General features: G+C 41.2%; 1 protein-coding gene across 1 annotated transcript; it reads left to right on the top strand.

Annotated features, from left to right (window-relative positions):
* The first annotated feature begins 343 nt into the window (after positions 1-343).
* On the top strand, positions 344-1,104 carry LOC108304360 (peptidyl-prolyl cis-trans isomerase A-like). The gene has a single exon (XM_017528505.2). It carries the CDS (start codon positions 380-382, stop codon positions 872-874), a length of 495 nt encoding a protein of 164 aa, XP_017383994.1. The 5' UTR covers positions 344-379; the 3' UTR covers positions 875-1,104.
* The last annotated feature ends 20,941 nt before the right edge of the window (positions 1,105-22,045 follow it).

Here is a 22,045-nt window from a genome sequence, read left to right as displayed (position 1 = left end):
TTAATCTTAAATGGGTGTATAATAACAGAACTTCAAATTATGTGAAACAAAACTGATTGAACAAAAGGGAGAAAGAGACAGATTCTAACCTATGGTTGGAGATTTTGACATTTGTCTCTCAGAGCAATTGATAAAACAGTTTAACCAAAAAAATCAGCAAGGATATTGAATGCTTAAACACTGTCTACCAACTTGACTAAATTGACATTTATCGAACACTCTCCCAACAACACCACTGAACATATTGTGTTCAGGTGCACATGGAACATTCCTCAAAATAGACTAAATGCTGGGTGGAAAACTGAGTGTCAATAAACTTAAAAGAATTTAAATTGGCTTTGCAGACACCGCTGCCGCCTGGAGCCTTCTAGTATCAGCCATGGTCAACCCCATCGTGTTCTTCGACATTGCCGTCGACAGCGAGCCCTTGGGCTGCATCTCTTTCGAGCTGTTTGCAGACAAGTTTCCAAAGACAGCAGAAAACTTTCGTGCTCTGAGCACTGGAGAGAAAGGATTTGGTTATAAGGGTTCCTGCTTTCACAGAATTATTCCACGGTTTATGTGTCAGGGTGGTGACTTCACACGCCATAATGGCACTGGAGGCAAGTCCATCTACGGGGAGAAATTTGATGATGAGAACTTCATCCTAAAGCATACAGGTCCCGGCATCTTGTCCATGGCAAATGCTGGACCCAACACAAATGGTTTCCAGTTTTTCATCTGCACTGTCAAGACTGAGTGGTTGGATGGCAAGCATGTGGTCTTTGGCAAGGTGAAAGAAGCCATGAATATAGTGGAGGCCATGGAGCGCTTTGGGTCCAGGAATGGCAAGACGAGCAAGAAGATCGCCATTGCTGACTATGGACAACTTTAATAAGTTTGACTTGTGTTTTATCTTAGCCACCAGACCATTCCTTCTGTAGCTCAGGAGAGCACCTCTCCACCCCATTTGCTCGCAGTATCCTAAAATCTGTGCTCTCGCTGCAGTTCCCTTTGGGTTCCATGTTTTCCTTGTTCCCTTCCATGCCTAGCTGGATTGCAGAGTTGAGTTAAGTTTATGATTATGAAATAAAGACTAAATAACAATTGTCTGTCCTTGTTTGAGTTAGGGTGTTGATGTAGGCTTTATTTTAAGCAGTAATAGGCTACTTCTGAAACATCATTTGTTTGCTTAATTCTATAGTACTTAGGTTTTGCTTTTGTTTTTTTAACTTTTCCAGACCCAGGAAGTCTCAATGTTTGTTGAGTGGAATATTGAAAATGTAAGCAGCAGCTGGACGTGGTGGCTCACCACCTGTATATTACCTGAGACAGAAGATCAGTTGAGGGCAGGAGGCAAGATCAGCCTGGGCAACATAGTGACACCCTGTGTCTACAAAAAATAATTAGCCTGTCCTGGTGGTGCATGCTTGTAGTCCTAGCTGATTGAGGGGGCTGACGTGGGAGGATTGCTTGAGCCCGGAGTTAAGGCTGTGGTGAGCTATTATCATGCCACTGCACTCCAGCCTGGGTGTCAGAGTGAGACCTCATCTCTTGAAGGTAGGCAGAGGCAGAAAAAGCAAGGAGCCAGACATATGAGGTTGGACCAGTGTTCAATGAGTTTATGCATTTAGAGGTGTTCTTAAGAATGACTAGTGTGGCCGGGCATGGTGGCTCACGCCTGTAATCCCAGCACTTTGGGAAGCTGAGGTGGGCGGATCACCTGAGGTCAGGAGTTCAAGACCAGCCTGACCAATATGGTGAAACCCCATCTTAAAAAAAATATATATATATTGTGACAAATGGAGAAATCTGTTAATAGCTTTTTTTCTCTCTCTCAGGCTGGAGTGCAGTGGTACAATCTTGGCTCACTGCAGCCGCTGCCTCCGGGTTCAAGCGATTCTCTTTTCTCAGCCTCCTGAGTAGCTGGGAATACAGGCATGCTGCACCACTACGTCCAGCTGATTTTTGTGTTTTTAGCAGAGACAGGGTTTCATCTTGTTGGCGAGGCTGGTCTCAAATTCCTGACCTCAGCTGATCCTCCTGCGTCAGCCTCCCAAACTGTTGTTGAGCCACTGCGCCCAGCCTTTTTCTGTAACAAAGCTTAAGCTTCAACAGTGCTGGTGATCTGGTCAAAGGGATAGCCTTTCCTTGATTGAGGACTTGACTCTGTGAAATTAAATACACAGTGCTGGCAATTAGACGTATAGGCTGAACAGTATGTCAGGACAATCTAAACTGAGAAAACCTCTCGAATGCCCACCTTAACTGACCTCTAGGGTTTTTAACACAGCAACCTTAACTGACCTCTAGGGTTTTTAACACAGCAATCAAATTTGCCTATCCTAAGGGTGTCAGATTTGATCGCTTGGTGTGTTCTGCAATTTTTGTTTTATTGTCTGGCTGGTTCCTTCTGTGTGAATTATCGCCACCAGCACTTGTGTGTCTTGGTCCTGTAGTCTGGTTACATATTCCCTGAGGGACATCATTCAGTGTCTTAGTACTTTAGCTCAGTCCTGAGCGCAAGGTGGAAATAAACATCAAACATCCTTTCATTAAAAAAAGAAAAAAAAGAATTTAAATCATACAAAGCATGTTTCCTGATCACAACTAAATTAAACTATAAATTAATTTTTAAATTTTTGGAAAATCCCACATAGTAGAAATTAGCCAACACATGTAACACAGGAATCACAAAAGAAATTACAAAGAAAATCAGAAATATTTTGAACTAAAACAAACGAAAACAATGCATTTTAAAATGTATAGGGTGCACCTAAAGCAATGCTCAGAAAAGAACTCAGCACACTGAATACTTTTCAGAGAAAAGAACAAAGTATGATTTAAGCTTTCACATTAAGAAATTAGGAAAAAGAGAAGGAGCAAATAAAACCCAAAGTAAGTAGTAGGAAGACAATAATAAAGATCAGAGCAAAAAAATAAATAAAATAGAGAATAGAGAAAATCAATAAAACCAACAGCCAATTCTTTGAAATTTCAACAAAATTGGTATATCTCTAACCAGACTAATTAAGAAAAGATTAAAATTAATTGAAACTAATTAAGAAACAAGGAGAGATTTTCAATATTAAGAATGAAAGAAGATATATCATTACAAATCCTACAGGTATGAAGATAATAATGAGGACATATTATACACTTTTTCATACCATAAAATGCTATAACTTAAATAAAATGGGCTAATTTCTTAAAAGATACAAACTGTCAAAGCTCACTCTAGAGGAAACATCTTAGTAATCCCATACCTATTAAACATATTTAATTTGACATTTAAAACTTTCCAATGAAGAAAACCCTCAGCCCAAATGGTATAAATAATACATTTTATCATAGTTTTTAATTGTAAAAAAGAGTTTCAGTCCACTGGAAACAATATTTTCAAAAACATGATCTAAACAGAAAAATCAGGCCTTTCAAATAAGGTTATATATATAGATACATGTAAGATAGATATATACACACATATATAACATACATATAATGCATATATATGATATATATTAAGAAACATATCGAGATATACATATATATATATACATGTCGGTATATATATATATATATGTACTGATATGTATCTTAATTAAAAGCTAATATTCAGCTCTGGCTTTTGAACTTTTTAACCAAAGGTACTTTTTTTTTTTTTACTTTTTTTCCCCTCACCCCCTGCCAAAAGGTACTTTTTAAATTACGCCTTAACCATGGTTATGGCTTAACCAAGGTTGCATGAGGCATCTCCAAAGAGCTGTAAAGCAGTCCTCACAAGGCCCAGAACCACTCCAAGGGCAGCTTAAAGAATGGAAAGTTTCCTTCCTATATTTTTAAGACTCAGCTTTTCAGCTGACTGCCTATACACAAAGGCCCCAAAGCCCTACGTCCCCCACAACAGATGGAAGAAGACAGGAAATCAAATGTTGTCCATGGGTGGGAAAAAGAACAATAATAAATGGGTACCCCAAAAAGTTGAAAGTCACAAAAATATGTTTCCCTGGCCAGGAATCGAACCCAGGAATTGGCAATGAAAGCACAGAATGTTAACTTAGGTCACAGGTGGAGTGGCTTTTATTGCTAATCTTGCAGGGATTGTAAAGCAGGCAGTTTGAGTGTAGGATTTTTAGCTTAGTTTAAGTCAGATTTTTGTTCTTTAGTAAAGAGAGTTTTTAAGGTTAGCCATGGCACTATTATGTTTCTTTTTAAAAATTGATCTTTCCATCAATGGTTTACAATAAGAAATCTCTACAATATATATATTTTAAATTTAGGAGTCTAATTTAAAGGATCCGTCTTCTGGTCACTGACGATTAGAATTTCCAATGAGATACTTATTCCAATAGCAGCTCAATCCAATGCCCCTTCAGAGAAGACGCAGTCTCAAAGATCTACCCCTGTGCCCCCCTTAATTTCACATTAAGAAATTAGAAAAAAGAGAGGGAGCAAATAAAACCCAAAGTAAGTAATAGGAAGACAATCGTAAAGATCAGAGCAAAAAATCAATAAAATAGAGAATACAGAAAATCAATAAAACTGACAGAAAGTCCTTTGAAATTTCCACAAAATTGGTATATCTCTAGCCAGACTAATTAAGAAAAGGTTAAAATTAGTTGAGACTAAGAAAAAAGGAGAGATAAAAATCTAGGGATTTTTATACTGGCTGCCTAACATGACCCAAAAATCAAGTCCCCTCAAGACGGAGAGAGTGCTCCCTCTTGGTCACAAGTGAAACTCTTGAGGAAATAGACAAGACGAGAGGGAACTCCTTCTGGTATCTCTCTTTAAGACACAGCAACACAGAAAGACAAACACAAAGGGAAAGATCATTTGGTGGCATAAAGGGATCAAACAATATGACCACAAAGTACCAAAAAGTACATCAGAGTCAATACACCAAAATTAGTCACACACAAATACCTTTATCCCATTAATGAAAAGTTTTGCAGAGGAAACTGATTTTTACCATCCACCAGACCAGATCGCACACAGAGAGAGGTCAGAGCCTGGCTGGTAAGAAATTCTTCCTGCTCTGCCAGCTGCTCAGTTCCTGGATTCCCCTAATTGTGGCTTCCAGAAGAGCAGAGCTTTGATCATTCTGCTCACAGCATCAGACTTTCAGAACCAAGGGAAAGTTCCCTTTTCCTTCTGAAGTTTCTCTGAAAAATTACCTCACAAAAGGCAGGTTAATTAGAGAAAAGGCATACAAATTTATTTAATGTGTATACACATAAATCTTTAGAATGAAGACCCAAAGATGAAGGGGAAATTGTCCATTTTTGTGTTTAGGTTTAACAAAGTAGGGACAGCCATGTAAAACAGAATTGGACTAAAAGGGTATTATCTACTGCTAACAGACGGAGTGGGAAAACCCAGCAAGGCCTATCTGTCTAGAGTTTTCTTGGCCTTTCTGGGTATGCATTTTTTTCTTTGGGGTGTAGGGCAGAATCCTCTCTGGAATGGGGGTCTTATGATCTGCAGTCAAACAAGGTCAGATTATTTCTTTATGGCCCATTTTTACACAGAAAGGCAGAGGGAAAGTTAGAGGAATATTTTCATGTTTCATAGCTGGCTTTGGGTAAAAGCCTTCTGGTTTTCACGGCCTGCCTTGGGAAGGAGAGATTCTAGTTTCTATGGCTTGGACTGAGAAATAGGAGGGCAGGACACAGTCAGAGAAAAACTTTTGCTTTTCATGCTGTTTTGAGGGCTTCATCTGGGATATTGTTTTCTGAGTTCTAACACCAGCATTGCTCTGATACCAAAATTAAACAGAAACATTATAAGAAAATTATAGATGCGTGTTTCTTACACCCAAAAGTCCCTAATAAAATTTTAGCAAGTAGAATCCATCCATAGAGAAAAGCTAAAACATACCATGACCATGTGAGGTTTATCCCACAAATGCAAGATGGTTTTAATATTTGAAAATCAATGTAATTTACCATATTAATAAGTAAAAGGGGGAGGTGATTAAGTCATGAAGGCAAAGCCTCATGGATGGAATCAGAAGCCTCATAAAAGGACTTCAGAGAGTAGTTTGTTCTCTTCTGTCCTTCTATCATGTGAAGACGCAGGGGTTTGCCTCCTGTCTCTTCCCCTCCGGAGGACACGGTATTCAAGTACTATCTTGGAAGCAGAGACAGCAACCTTCACCAGACACCAAGCTTGCTGGCACCTTGATCTTGGACATCCAGCCTCCAGAACTGTGAGAAATAAATCTCTGTTTTTTAAAAATTACCCAGTCTCAGTTATTTTTTAATAGACACATTAATGGACTAAGGCAAGACTCAGCTGGACGCTGTGGCTCATGCCTGTAGTCCCAGCACTTTGGGAGGCCAAGGTGGGCAGATCATGAGGTCAGGAGATCGAGACCATCCTGGCCAACATGATGAAACCCTGTCTCTACTAAAAATACAAAAATCAACCAGGCGTGGTGGCTGGTGGCGGGTGCCTGTAGTCCCAGCTACTCGGGAGGCTCAGCAGGAGAATCGCTTGCACTCAGGAGGCAGAGGTTGCAGTGAGCTGAGATTGTGCCACCGCACTCTGGCCTGGTGACAGAGCAAGACTCAATCTAAAAAAAAAAAATAACAAAGACAAGACTCAACACTGTCAAGTTGTCAATTTGTGCCAATTGATCTGTAGATTTAATATGTTCTCAATAAAAGTCCCAACAGGATTAATGTGGAAATTGACAAGCTGAATATAAAACACAGTGAAAGGCAATAGACCTAGAATAACAAAAACCCTTTTGAAAAAATTAATACTACCTGACATGAAGAGTCAGCATAAAGTTACAAAAATGAAGACAGTGTGTTACTGGTACAGGGACAGACATACAGACCAACAGAACTGAATAGAGGATCCAGATGTATATATCAAGTCAATGGGGAAAAGGCATAGAATAAAAAGGTATTCATATAGGAAAAAGCAAATCTCAAATTTTACTTTATATCATACACAAAAATAACTCTAAATGGATGGTAGTTCTAAATGTAAGAGCTAAAGCTATAATATTTCTAGAACAGGAGTTACAAATTGTTTTCTTTAAAGAAACAGAGAGCAAATATTGTATGCTTTTCAGGCCAAAAGATCTCTATTGCAACTACTCAACTCTGCCACTGCAGCATCAAACAGTCATAGATAACACACAAACAGGGGCAGCTATGCTCCAACCAAACCTTATTTACAAAAATAGTTGGTGTTCCAGCAAAACTTTGTTTACCAAACTAGGGGCTGTAGTTTGCAGATCTTTGTTCTAGGAGAAAGCAAAAAATAAAATACTTTTGACCTTAGGTCAGGCAAAGATTTATTAGATTTAACACAGACAGCATAAACCATGAAAGAGGCCAGGCACAGTGGCTCACACCTGTAATCTCAGCACTTTGGGAGGCTGAGGCAGGTGGATTACAAGGTCAGGAGTTTGAGACCAGCCTGGCCAATATGGTGAAACCTTATGTCTACTAAAAATACAAACATTAGCTGGGTGTGGTAGCATGTGCCTGTAGTCCTAGCTACTTGGGAGGCTAAGGCAGAAGAATTGCTTGAACCCGGGAGGCAGAGGTTGCAGTGAGCTGAGATTGTGCCACTGCACTCCAGCCTGGGCAACAGAGTGAGACTGTCTCCAAAAAAAGCAAACCAAACCATGAAAGAAAATATTGATAAATTAACCTTCATCAAAATGAAAACTTCTACTTTTCAAAAGAAAATGAAAAAATAAGTCAAAGGCAGGGAGAAACTATTATATGTATATATATATATATATAATAAGTAACATATTTATATATATATAAAATTTATATTTATATTTATATATAAAAATTTTATATATATAAAATTTCTGAGACCATGAGATTGTGGAGGAAGAAAAAGGAGAGCTTTATTTCCTATAAAAGGTTATAACCTGCAGATTGAGAAACAAAGCTCCCATCCCAAACCAAAAGCATATGCTTTAAAGATGAAGGGGAGAGGCTGGGATGTATGCCCGATGGGGTTAGTGACACATATATACCTTACAAGGTATAGGAGAATCTACGAATATTTATGAGAGGAACTAAATGCATGCTAAGTGAGTAAACATATATTTTAAATACATTCCATGTTCACTCTGGGGTAGAGATTTAATATTAAAATGAAGTAAAATTTGGCTGTTTATGTCAAGAGGTGAAAGACAGGATGCACAAAGGCATCTCATGCAGTCTCTGTGGACTGGCCAGAACCAGGCTGTGGCTGTTTACCAGGAAGGAATGCTTTGTAAGGCTGGTTGGTTGTCATGGCAAGACCATAATAAGAGAGGGAAGGTCGGTTACGATGTCAGACAGTCTGTCAAGGTTAGTGGGGAAATCTCCCATACATTGTTTCTCAGGAACCGGTTTCTGTTTAATTATGGGAAAGAAAATCTTGTGGCAGTTGGCAGGATAGGGGAGTGTTGAGGGGTGACTGACCTCCTGCCCGTCCAAAGCTGTAGAATCTTGTTTTAACATTTTCTGGGTCTCTTTTTGCTGCAGGGAGTCCATTTCAAGGGCTTGACCCAATATATAAAGTCTTACAAGTCATTAATAAGTTTAACAATGCAATTAAAAGAGATTAAGACAGATATTTGAAAGAAGAGAATATATACAAGTACGATATGTACATAAAGACACTCAGTATCTGGGACATTCAACTTGAAACTACAGTAAAATTCCATTACATGCCAAAGTGGCTAAAATTTAAAATACTGGCAATGTCAAGTGTAGGGCAGGATACAGAGTAACAAGAGTGCTCATACACTGCCAGGAGGAGTGCAAAATAGGACAGCCACTTTGCAAAACAATTTGGCTGCTTCTTAGAAAGATAAACATACATTTACTATATGACTTATCAATTCCACTTCTAGGTAATTGCCCAAGAGAGATGAAAACATATGTCCACACAAAGACTTTTACATGAATGTTCATAGCAGTGTTTTCCTAATAGCCCTCTGTCAGTTATCTGCAATCAAGAGACAGAAACCAGACGGTAATTTCTATAAGTTTAACATGAAGTTTTTTATGTTAAAAATGTTTAAGAAGTTTAACATAAAGAATTACTAAACCATGATAAGAGAGTAAGTATTTGATCCTAGAGCTGAAAGAGAATACTCAAAGAAAGATCAAACTTGGAAGTGGGGATTCTTCCCAAGCCTGGGATTTGGACCTTTATTGGAGAAGGGGTGATCACATCCTGCTGGATGGGGAGGAATGTCGATTGGTTGCCTTGGCCGGCGCTGGTCTGTAGTTCCTGGTCAGCTGACAGCAACCGTCTGGGGAACAGGAAAGCTGATACTGATGGGCAGATGTGTGGAGCGATCAGGGCACCACTGTGGGCACAATGCTTAGAACATGCCAGTGTCCATGTTAGGAAGGGCAAGCAGAGGTTGTCACTGGGCCTAGCCAGGGCTGTGAGGTTGCTGAGGGACTGAATACTCTGAGTCAACAGCCGGGACAAGCACCAATGGATCACCCTGCGCCCCAACCCAAACACACACGCACACATAGCAAGAGCAAGAAAGAGCACAAAATAGCACGCGAGCATCAGAAAGAGAAGCCCCCTTCCTCCTGCAATGTCCTTCCAGCATCGTCTGCTCACGAAGTTTCATTAACATCATGTTCACCATAAAAGAGAAGCGCTTATAGAGGCCAGGGTGTTCTCGCACAGCAGATAGAGGAGGGTGACTTTGAGCTGAGAGGTAATAAATTAGTCATTGCCACCAACCACTTCCATGGCTACTTACTTTCCATATGTGCCCTCTATATACACTGGAACTCCTATACAACAACGAAACCACCTCACACTTCTTAACGAAATACAGCCATCCTTCTAACAAGCGAAGTTCTCATCCTTACCCCAAATGAGAAGACTCATTCTCAAAACTCATTGCATCCACTGCCAGTTATACTAATTACTCCTCAATTTCATTTAGGTTCCACTGAATATTCTACTACCTAAAGACTAAAATGCAAAGTTAACTTCCAGCAACTTGAATATTTAAAAAATAGAAGGAGGAGAATGAAAAAATGGTTCTTATGTATAAATAAACACATGTATTTAATAAGCAGAGAGAAAATATTCAAAGCTACTACATTTCCATTTTTGTAATTGGTCATGAGGTTGAAGCTGATATCTATGGTTTCCTTCTTCAACTACCAATTGATTCCATATTTTCCTTTTCCTCGGCAAGAACTGCAGCTTCTTGGCCATCTTTACCTTGTGCGGTGACCCAGACCTTTATTCTCAAAGGGCCTGAGTCCTCAAGTGTTCCACCCTCTCTTTTAGCTGCTGTGGTTTTCCATGAATTTCATGACAGGGCATGGATTTATGGAGAGGAGCCCCAGAAAAAGCTCCTGGGTTCCAGAGCTAGTTCTCCTTGTCTTTACTGAGCAGGAGTCACTCCATTTTCCCTTCGTAAGCACCACTTTGTAAAGCGATCAGACTCACTCTTGTGAGTAGATTCACTCCTTTCTATTGATTCAGTGGCATAAAGAGCTCAAAATGGCACAGCGGCGGCCTCATATTCCGATTTAATGGGGTCGTTATTGTGGCCCCTAATAGAAGCATATTACATCTGAGACAGCAGCTGAAATTGGAATCCCCGCCAATTGCATTTACGACAAGATTCATCTGGCTTCTGCACAGGCTAAACTGGTAAGTTAAATTGGAGATATAGCTATCACCACCTCCGCTCATTTCAAGGTTTTGATGGTGGCATTTACTTCTGCAGTTCCCCTAGGAATGCAGCACAGCTTCTGGTTTACTATCCTAGTAGGGAAGTCCCAGGTGCAACCACTTAGCCTTTCCTACCATAGTGGTCTGCACTGCATGCGTCAGAGAACCAGTGTGGGAATGTGCCAGCTGCCATGTGTGTCTGTTCCATGTATGTCTGTTCCATAGATCATGCTGAGATCTGACCTGACTTATAGATCTCTCTACATTTAGGAACTGGGAAATAACTGCAGGGTGAGTCTGTGGACTAATTTGGCCCACTGTTAGTGAGACATAGGACTCCATCTATCATCTTACCATCACAAACCTCTACTTGGACTTGCTGACCGTGGTGGCATTTTGAATCCCCGGGAATTGGCACCAATTTAGAGCCAGTTTCCAGCTTTCCCTAAAAGGTCTGGGCATTTCTTGTCTTCGAAGGCACAGTAACTTTAGTAAATGGCCCACAGGTCTCTTTAGGGAAGGCTTGGAGGAAAACGTATGGTATGAACCTGGGGTAACAGTGTTCGGCTGTCTTTTCTCAAGGGAATCAAGTCTCCCCTTCAATCAAGGGCCTCAAGGTCTGTGAACTGACTTATGAAACTATGTTTGGAAACAAGTCTGGAAACTAGATAAAAGGCCATGACTCTCCACCGTCAAGTCAGGTTTTTGGCTAAAGATCTGGAGTTTTTCCTTTCCTATAGATCAGGCTACACTCTAGTAGGTCACCCAGCTATTTTATTCCTAGGCACAAGAAGACCAATGAGAAACCACCAGTGGGTTCTGCAGGCCAACGCATTCTGATTATTAGCACATTTCCTTTTCCTTTTAAAATAAATATACTCATCTTGTTTTTGATGGCTAAGTGCTGTCACATGTTCTCCTCTGCTCCAGAATCTCGTCATTCCAATTGACATCAGGGAGCCTATCTCGATAAGAATTTGCTACAGTCATGCCTGGCCCACCACAGTGCACTTTTCCCAACCTAGGTACTCCTCACTCTCATGTATTTCCCAACATCTTAGTGAGGGAAGTGTCTTCTGGGCCCTCTTGTGGGACACAGCTGGGGAGCAGGTTTGCAGGTCACATATGATAAGGCCAGTCCAACATTTTTATCTCCCTAAGGCTTTGGATTCCCTCCTTCACATCATGACAGGGAAGCACTAGCATCTCAACCTCACCCAAAGTAAGCCAGGGTTAAGCCCATGTTTCAGTCACTCAACCAGGTAAGCTATGAGAGCCACCTCCAGCTAAGACAATAAATTCAACTCTCTAGTTCAGTACACCCTTGTCAATGAATTCAGCTTATCTGGTGTTACATGCTGTCTTCCTTAACCTAACACCCTTAGAAACCATTTCCACACACATTCCCCAGGTTTCTACTGATATATATCAGTGAAATCTTGAAAGTCTTTCAGTGTTTGAGCTCTGTGCTCCTGGGCCATAGTGTATACCTATTCTCATAGATCATGCCGAGATCTGACCTGATCTATAGATCTAGTGGCAACAGGGAATGGCTATGGTGAGACTTGAGAAAAATAAGCATCACTTTTTGAGGCAACTGTATCAGGTGAAGTTGCTACCTTTACGTAGAAGAAGTTGTCTCCTTGGACAACAGAGGGCAAACCATTTAGAGGAGGTTCAAAATGATCTGGGGTTCAATATCGTCAGTTTCATCTGGATCCAACCAGATTTCTCTAATCTGCCTTTCAAGATTCCACTCTTTCCTGATCAATACCCTAATTTTCACATGAGAAGCGTGGCAAGATTGTGAGTTTAACTGTAATTGTAGTTCAGAAACTTGTATAGCTAAATTTTGTGTTTGGTTTTTAGCAGTGTTGTGACTGTAAGAAGAGACTTTTGGGGGCTGCCATGGAGCCCTCTGGTTGTCAGAGATTACTTGAATTGAAGGTTAACGGGCCTGAGCTTCTCATTTTCTCTCTGCAAGAGCTCAGTGTACACAAAAGAATTCATCCTACACCACAGCCCTTACAGTTATCATTACTGTCATAATGGTCAGACACAGCAGCCATCTGGCTCACCATCCACCACAGGGATGCCACTGGGTCACTAGCCTCCCATTTCCTGCTAGTAAGGAGTTCAGCACTGCATATGAGCTCGAGGGCAGGACCCATCCCATCCTCAGACTCCATGTTCACAGGTCTATATTTCCTGAGACCAATCCCAGAACCAATTCTATGTCAGTTTGGAACAAGAAAACTAACAGGCAAGCCAGCAGTTGGTCATGACTCAGGAAAGGAGTCACTGTACAGTAAGAAGGAGAGGTAGAGTATAAAGAATTATTAAACTGTGATTCAGCAAGTGCTGTAAAGATGTAAAGAAAGCTCTAACCAGTAGCTTAGGGCTGGATAGACACTGTGGTACAGGAAAAAAATGTGATATAGGATCTTACATATGGTATGTACAAGAAAGAACAAATTTGGAAGGGGCCCTCTTTCCCCAAGAATGGGATTTGGACATGGTTGTTGGATGTGTGGTTGCAGCTTATTTACTTGATGGCACAGGATTTTGCTGGGTTGCATGGCCAGTGCTGGTTGACTGTCCCTGGGCAGCGCAAAATAGCCCTCTGAGCTTGCCAGCTCACTGACAGGACAGCACACAGCCTCGGCTGCACGGTGTCCACAGTGGGAGGCCTGCGGCAAGGTGGCCTCTAGGCCTTACCCAGGGCAGTGAGGTTGCTGAGGGACAACTCACTCTGAGTGCATGGCTGGGGTGCAGTGCCACTGGGTATAACCAGAGGATATGCAAAAGCAAGAGAAGGCAGAGTACAGCACAGCAGTACCAACAAGAGCCCCCTTCCTCTTGCAGTGTTTCTCTAGCGCTCTCCGCTGACAATGCTTAACATTTTGCTCACTGTAAAATGGAAATCCAGGCCATTAACATGGAAAAGGTACTCTTAGGGCAAATCCACAGCTAAGAAGAAATTAATTGATAACTGGCACATGCCCCAAAGTAGGAACCACGCAAATGTCCATAAGCAGGTGGCACATCTTTACAATGGTATACTACTCAGCAATAAAAAGAAATGAACGACTATATGCATAACAACACAGATCAGATGCATCTCAAAAACATTTTGCTGAGCATAGGAAGCCAGTACATCCTATGTGATTCTATTTATATAAAAACTTTGACAGGCAAACCAGCAGTTGGCTGTTACTCAGATAAGGCATCACTGCAGAAGGGTATGAGAGACTTTCTGGAGTGATGGAAGTGTTCCATATTTGATTTTACAGTGGTGGTTACTTGAATATGTTCATTTTTCAAATCTTATAGAGCTCTACCCTAAATGAGTGCATATTATTTATATGTTATGCTTTAATAAAGTTAATGTTTGAATGTCAATGGAAAACTATAGCCTTTCAATAAAAGCAGGACCATTGAGAATTCAAACCCTTCAGAGTTGCAGGTTTGGGTCACCACTGGATTTAGTAGTATCTCAATCAGCTGAAGTATACTAGTCAATAGCAAAGAGAATATGGGAAGGGATAGTGAAGGAAGAAAATCACAAATATTAACTATAGCCTCAAGACTAGTTGCATAAATGAAAACTATAAAATATGGTATCATTTTATGGTGTGTGTAAAGCAAGCATTTTCCTTCCTTCTTTCTTATTATTTAAGTAGTTTTGGTAGTAATCTTCATTACTTTTTGGGTCATAGAATGTTCAGGTAAGATTTTAAGTGAATCAGAAAAGGAATTGATATCCAGACATCATTATGATGACTAATGTGATTCTGTGTTTCCCCTTTGAGGGATGAGAATGAGAGCAACTCCTCCATCAAGTATGGTTGCATCGTATTGGAAGAAGCATGACATTTTGTTATTTTTGTTGTATACAATTTTGCATATAGGTAGTGAGGTGTGTAGCAACGCTGAGTTGTGACAGGAGTGGAATACATGAGCTATTTTTGTTGTAACCTAGCTCCATATTTGCCTTTTTGTCTTTGCCCTCCATATTAGAACTGGGAGTCAAAAATCTACATATCCTAGATTGACAGCCGCAGTCATCAGTTTCTAACATTAAAATGCATCAGCAGGAGATCAGAACTGAAGAAGACATACACTTCCTGCTCATGGCTCACATACCAAGTAGTTGCTTAACAGCTGTGGGAGGGGACCTGCTGAACTCCCATGGCCCGTCCCAGCACCTGCAGCATAGGAGTGGGGAGTAGCTTCTGGATTCCTGGATATCACGCCTTCCTTTTGGCTCTTCCAGTACTTTCATCTCATTTGTAACCAATTCCTCATATAAATGCCTCTCTGTTTAAATACCTAGTGTGGTTTCTGTAATAATAACGTCCAGTATCAAAAATTATGGTTTGGTAAAGATGGCAGGTGGAAAACATATGTTCAACTTCCTTATCTCCCAGAACCCAACTAAAATGAAGGTGTATATATTCACAAAACTTATCAATCCGAATAGCAAAAGGAACAAGAAGGGAAAATATCAACAGGTGAGAGTTCAATCCATGTACTGCAAATTAAATGTGGATAGAAATCTGTCGACGTTTGAAATGAGAGAGAGCCACAGTCCAGACACAGTGGTTATGAGTAGGTGCTTGTCTTAGTTAGCTCAGGCTGACATAATACTATACCATAGACTGGGTAGCTCTAACAACAGAAGTTAGTTCCTCGCAGTTCAGGAGGCTGAAGGTCTAAGGTCAAGGTGCCAGCCCGTTCGCCTTCTGCGGGGTAGGGGGGACTCTCTCTTCCTGGTTTATAGCTGCCATCTTGCTGTGTCTTCACAAGGTAGAGAGAGAGTAATTTTTCTGGTGTTTCCTCTTATAAGGACACTAATCATATTGGATCAGGATCCCACCCTTATGATCACACTTACTTCCTTACTCCAAATACAGTCACATTTGGAGTTGGGGCTTCAACATATGAATGTGAATTTGGGGTAGACACTATTCAGTCCGTAGCAGTGGATCAAATAAAATATACCCCATAATTCCTACTTCTTGAAGCTCTTAGATTCTTTCTAATGTAGATTATGGCAGGTAAGTCTTGGCATCTCAATTTTATTGACTATAGTTCATTGTTGGACCCAGGTTTTAGCTGACCAGGCAAATAAATGTTAGAGCCATGCCCTTACCCCCATTGCTGGAGCTAAGCATTTAATCCAGAATCTCAGGTACTGGCATAATACTGGCAAAATTTTCCCAATTCAACATTATATTCCATCCTCATTGAACAACCATCTTTAGAATCTTTTCCCATATGTATCATTCTGTTGTTGTTGAATGTTAATTGGCCAAACTGTTTTGTTCTTTTTGTGGTTAAACTATATCTATCTGGGTCAGATTAAGCACTTACCCACAGTGGGATCTGACCCTAGTTATGAATCCAGAAGCAAAGGGGGTGGTAGGCGGGGTGTTGAAGATAAGAAGTATCACCCTCAGGTGGGGTTATTACTAGGCCTTCAGGAAAGGAAGGATAATCTCCAGTCAGATCAGGTCAAGTAAGTATAAAGTACTTAGCAAAATGCCAGACAAATAGTAATCATTATATAAGTCTTCATACTCTGTTTACAGTTGCTACTATCAGGTGAGTCAGCCCTCATGAGCAAGGACTTGGAAATCTCCCAGTCTGTCCTCCCACCCAGCCTTGGCATGGGCACAGAGGAAGGAGGAGCTGTGAGGTCCTCAAGGCCAAGGAAGAAGCCCTGTGATGAAGTCAGATGCAGGAACAAAGTCCATGCCTGCTACATCAGAATCACCTTGGGAGATTAAAGCAGATTCAGACTTCTACCTCGGCCCTCTAAATCAGAATCAACAGGTGAGGTCACAATATTGGTGTTTTTAGAAACTCCCCACGCAAATCTGATAGAGTAGGTACCTAGATGGAGGAAGAAGGCCCTTAGTCTGAGGTCTGGATGCAGGTCACTGGTCCTCACAGAGAGCATTTGGCATGGCTGTGGGACCAGGAGCCAGCATGACAGGGCAGTGTGCTGAGATGCAAGAGGTAGAAGGTGGAGGCACTGACTATATTTGCTAAGTGATTCAGCAGACAGGCAGAACAGGGTGGCACTCAGGCTTCCAGGAAAGAAGGGTCAGAGAACAATGTTTTGGGGATGGTAGCGTCCTCATCATTTTGTAGCGTAAGGGGAAGAATCAGAGGAAAGATTAAAGATATAAGAGAGGGGTAAAAGGTTTGAAAGTGAGGTCCTAAAGGGCGAATGAGATTTGGAGCAGGTAAACACTTGTTTTTGGAGAGAAAGACTAGCACCTCTTTCTCTAGAAGTGAATTAAAACGAAGTGCAAGTACACTGGAAAGGAAGCTGAGGAAAACCCAAGCATGATGCCTTACTTTGCTCGGTGAAATGCAAAGCATGGTGGCTTTCAGAGAGTGGAAAAGATGGAGGTAAGGTAGTTTATCTTTTGGCTTTATTATGTACTGCAAAGAACACCAGATTTCACCCTCCTCTCTTAACCTTGAACTTAGTTTTTGCTTATGTTAAATGAGTATCATAATCCCTGCCTCACAGGGTTGCTATAAGAATTTAGCAATATCAAACCTATAAAGAAGCAGCTTCTAACCACCTCAGAAGTGCTACTACAACTGTCTACTCCTTTAAGACTTTTTTAGGATGATAGAAATGTATTCTTTTAAGATCTTACCCAAAAATTGACAAAAAGGACTTCTGGTTCTGGACAAGATAGACTCATTTCTTCCTATTTCTCCACCAAGTAAAACTAAAATCCCTGGAGATATATATGAATAACAAAAGAATAATCTTAAAGGTAGAGAAAAAGGGAGACTGTCTAGGGGTCTTGAAATCTGAGGAACAACATAGGGATGGGTTCCCTGGGTTTTCTCTTTGCCTCCTATATCCCAGACTTGGAGCTGAACAGCCTGGCAGCCCACAAACACTAGTGGGCACAGACAAAAAGAGGTCGCCGAAAAGTCTCTTCTCTCTAGCCAAAGGAACAGGAAACAGACAGCCTAGCAAGACAGAAAGTATTTAGACTCTAACTTTCAAAGAAGAACTAAGTAGAAATTTTAGAACTAAAATACAAATTTCAAACATCAAACCCCACAGAAATCACTGGAGCTCCATCCCCACTGGCCAAGAGCTAGTGTGGAGCCTAGACTTCCAACTTGACCTATGGGCTATAACAAGGTGACCCCTCCCACCCACTGGGATGGTGTCAGAGAAGGTGAAGCAGGGAGCATGAACTTCCACACCTGTTCTGAAGTAATGAGGAACTGCCTCCCTGGAGTATCACCAGAGGCTGAGGAAGAAGCTAGACTTCCATCCCCACCTGGCAGTACCAAGAGAGCATCTTCTTCCACTAGTGCAGTGCCAGAGGAGGACTGCTGAAACAAAGGATTTTGATAAGAACCTGGGTCTCATAACATAATACTCAATACGTTCAGAACATGCTAGAAAATCACTAGTCAAATCAAGAACCAGGAAACTCTCAACTTAAATAAGAAAAGACCATTAACAGAAGCCAACACTGAGAGAACATGAATGTTGGAATTATCCAGTGAGGATTTTGAAGCAGCTATCATAAAAATGCTTCAGTGAGCAAACATGGATACACTTAAACAAAAATACAGAAAGTCTCAGCAAAGTCATACGAGGTGTAAAGAAGAATCAAGTGAAAATTTTAGAATTAAAAGATCCAATGAAAAACTCAGTGGATGAGCTCAATGGAAAATGGAAAGAACAGAGTAAAGAATCAGTGAAGTTGAAGTTAGGATAATACAAATTACTCAGTTTAAGAACTGACCCAATCTCTGAGAAATGGAGAAAAAAAAGACTGGAAAAAAAATGACTGCAGCTTCAGAGTCCTATGTAACTATAACCAAAAAAATCTAACATTTTGCCATTGGAGTCCCAGAAAGGGAAGAGAGATGAAGTGGGGCTTAAAAAAGTATTCAACAAAATAATGGCTGAAAACTTCCCCAAATTCAGCAAAAGAAATAAAAACAGATTCAAGAAGGTGACTAACTCTGAACAGTATAAACCTAGTAGAATCTATGCCAAGACATATCATAGTCAAACTCCTAAGACAAACAAAAAAAGTCTCAAAAACAGTGAGGGAGAAATACTACCTTATCCATAGGGGAAAAAATTAAAATGGTAGCAGATTGCCTCTTGAAAACCGTGATGGTCAGAAAGGAGAGCACAGTATTGTTTCAAGGAACTGCAAGAAACTGTAAACCCAGAATTCTATATCCAGTGAAAATACCCTTTAGAAATGAAGGGGAAACCAAGACATCCTCATATGAAGGAAAACTAAGAGAATTTGTCAATAGTAATTCTACCATAAAAGATCCTCTTGAGACAGAAAAGAAATGATAAAAGAAGAATTTTGGGACATCAGGAAGGAAGAGTAAAAAATTGAAAGAGCAAAAGTATGGGTAATGGAATACACTTTCCTTCTTCTCTGCATTTGTTTCTTCTGAGACCTCTGTTGCTCAGGCTGGAGTGCAGCTGTGCCATCTCAGCTGACTGCAACCTTCACCTCCCGGGTTCAAGTGATTCTCCTGCCTCAGCCTCCCAAGTAGCTGGGACTACAGGCATGTGCCACCATGCCTGGCTAATTTTTGTATTTTTAGTAGAGGCGATTTTCACCATGTTGCCTAGGCTGGTCTCGAATTCCTGACCTCAAGTGATCCACTCATCTTGGCTTCCCCAAACGCTGGTATTACAGGTGTGAGCCACTGCACCTGGCCTCCTTCTTGAGTTTTCTAAATAATATCTGGTAGTTGAAGCAAATCAATGTTACCTTGAGTCTACTAGATAACAATGAGCATCAGTGTCAGGCATGCCCTGTAACTGAGTTTCAAGCTAAATGAAATAGCTTATATGTGTAAAATGTTTAGAACAGGCCATGTGCAGTGGCTCACACCTGTAATCCCAGCACTTTGGGAGGCCAAGGCAGGCGGATTACTTGAGGTCAGGAGTTCGAGACTAGCCTGGCCAACATGGTGAAACCCTGTCTCTACTAAAAATACAAAAGTTAGCTGGCTGTGGTGGCGGGCACCTGTAATCCCAGCTACTTGGGAGGCTGAGGCAGGAGAATTGCTTGAGTCCTGGAGACGGAGGTTGCAGTGAGCCGAGATCGTGCCACTGCACTCTAGCCTGGGCGATAGAGCAAGACTCAGTCTCAAAAAAATAAATACTTAAAACAGCACCTGACACACAAAGCAATAAATAATAAGATATCTAAATGCAATAAATGTAAAAAGACAAAAAAAAGTCAAGAGAGGGCCACCCACTAGCAAATAAGGCACTGAATCCTTTTTTTTCTCCCCGAAATGTGGGCACAAAGCAAGTGCAGGCAGAAATCCATATAGCTTTTCCATTTGAGTCCAATACTGAACTATCTGTTCTTAGTGTACCAGGATTGAGGTGACCATAGAAACTATTTTAGTGTGCTTAGGCTGCCTTAACAAAATACCATGCATTAGGTGGCTTAAACAACAGAAATTTATTGTTTTCACAGCTCTGGAGTCTGGAAGTCGAAGATCAAGACACAGCTGGTTGGGTTCCTGGTGAGGGCTCTCTCCTTGGCTTGCAGTGGACACCTTTTCACCATGTGGTGTCATGGCCTTTCCTTGGTGCATGGGAGGGGGAGTGAGCAATCTCTCTCTTCCGCTTCCTCATCTTATAAAGCCATCAATCCTGTCATATTGGAACTCTACCCTTATGGTGTCATTTAATTACCTCCTAAAAGCTGCAACTCCAGTACAGTTCCATAGTGGGTTAGGTCTTCAACAAATGGATTGGGTAGGGAGAGTGCACAATTTAGTCCATAGGGTAAATGTTTCGGGGGGAGATGTGAGTTCTTCTCAGTCTTTACCCCCACGGGCTTTCATGTTGCCAGCTCCATCAGAACGCTAAAATCTGTTCTCAGAGAAAAGTCCTTCCCTTCATTTTCCATCCTGAATATACACTTTTCCCCAGGCCCTGAGCCACAGAGCCTGGAACATAAGGAAAGGGTTCTGCTCTTACTGCTCTTATCCAACTTCTTTCATCTGGCTATTTCAAAATGTCCTCACAGCTCTAATTAGGTAATGAATTAATCAACAAAGTCACTGGGTAATTGGCTTTCATTTTTGGAAGTACTTCCAGAAATGTCAGGAGAAATGACATTTTTCAGAGTTTAAAAATGCATTGCTCAGCCTGAAATGAAAAGGTTTCCTGCTAGACTAGATCAGAGTGAATGGTGGGGAGGTGGAGGGGGCAGGATGACTTCTCTCTTTCCGTGGCAGTCTGCTGCAGGCGGGAGCGCGCACCCTCTGCTCTCTCCTCTGATTCTGTTTCAGCGGGCCAGAAGAGAAAGACTGCATTCGAAGTCAGAAGACCAAGGCCCCAATCTCTGACCATAACCCAGCTCTGTCACCAACCAGCCACCTGACCTTAGACATCAATTCCCCAGGCTGTGCCTGGGGATAAAGTGGATACCAATCTACCCCATCTAGCCTTTGGAAAATAATTAAATGATTATGCACGTAATCTATAACATGGATATAAATGGACACAATCTAGCCTTTTACAGGAATTAAATGATTATATATATAAAAGAGCTTTGTAAACTGCAAAATACAATTACACAGTCCTTTTCACAGTATGGGCACCCAACTCAGGCGGGGGTAGAGAAGTTGGGGCAAGGTTTCAAGGAAGAACTAATAACTGAGTTCAATCATGAAGTGTGAGGAAAGGAAAGCAGGGACATTCTGGGCCAAGAGAACAGCATGGCAACAGTGAGAGAGGGCCTGGCACATCTGACAAAGCGCCTAATGTTTGTATAGCTAGGCTTAAAAATTAAGGGGACCGGGGTAGGAGGAAGGATGCTAGAGAGAGAGGGTGAAACAGTTTGCACGCCATCCTGGGGAGTGTGGACTTTTCACAGGTGTGGGAAACAGTGAAAGCATTTAGAGAGGAAATGCCATCGGATTTGTAGTTAGAAAGCTCACTTGGTGGAGAGCAGTATAGCAGATGGATTGGAAGTAGTCTAGACTAGACAGACAGGTCACGCAGGAAGCAGCTGCAGTAACCTTGTTGAGGATCTAGGGCAACTGTAACAGAAGTGGAGAAGAAGAGTTAATTAGTTCATTAATCCAAGTGGTTCTGAGGAGGTGGAATCCATAAGACACATGGCTGGTAAGCATGGAGGCAAAAGAAAAGCTCAAAACTGACTCTCCAGTTTCTGGTTTGGGCTAACAGATAAATGGTGGTGGTTACATTCATTTGGCTAGAAGGAGCAGTTAGGAGGAAACAGACTAAATCAAGTTTTAGAATGTTAAGTCTGTGGGATAAGAAGTAGAGGTGTCTAATGACTGTTAAATATAGGGTTCT

This window comes from Cebus imitator, unplaced genomic scaffold, assembly GCF_001604975.1.
Source record: "Cebus imitator isolate Cc_AM_T3 unplaced genomic scaffold, Cebus_imitator-1.0 Scaffold53, whole genome shotgun sequence".
Taxonomy (NCBI): Eukaryota; Metazoa; Chordata; class Mammalia; order Primates; family Cebidae; genus Cebus; species Cebus imitator.
The sequence above is the reverse complement of the archived record's forward strand: the minus strand, read 5'-3'. Positions and strand labels throughout refer to the sequence as shown.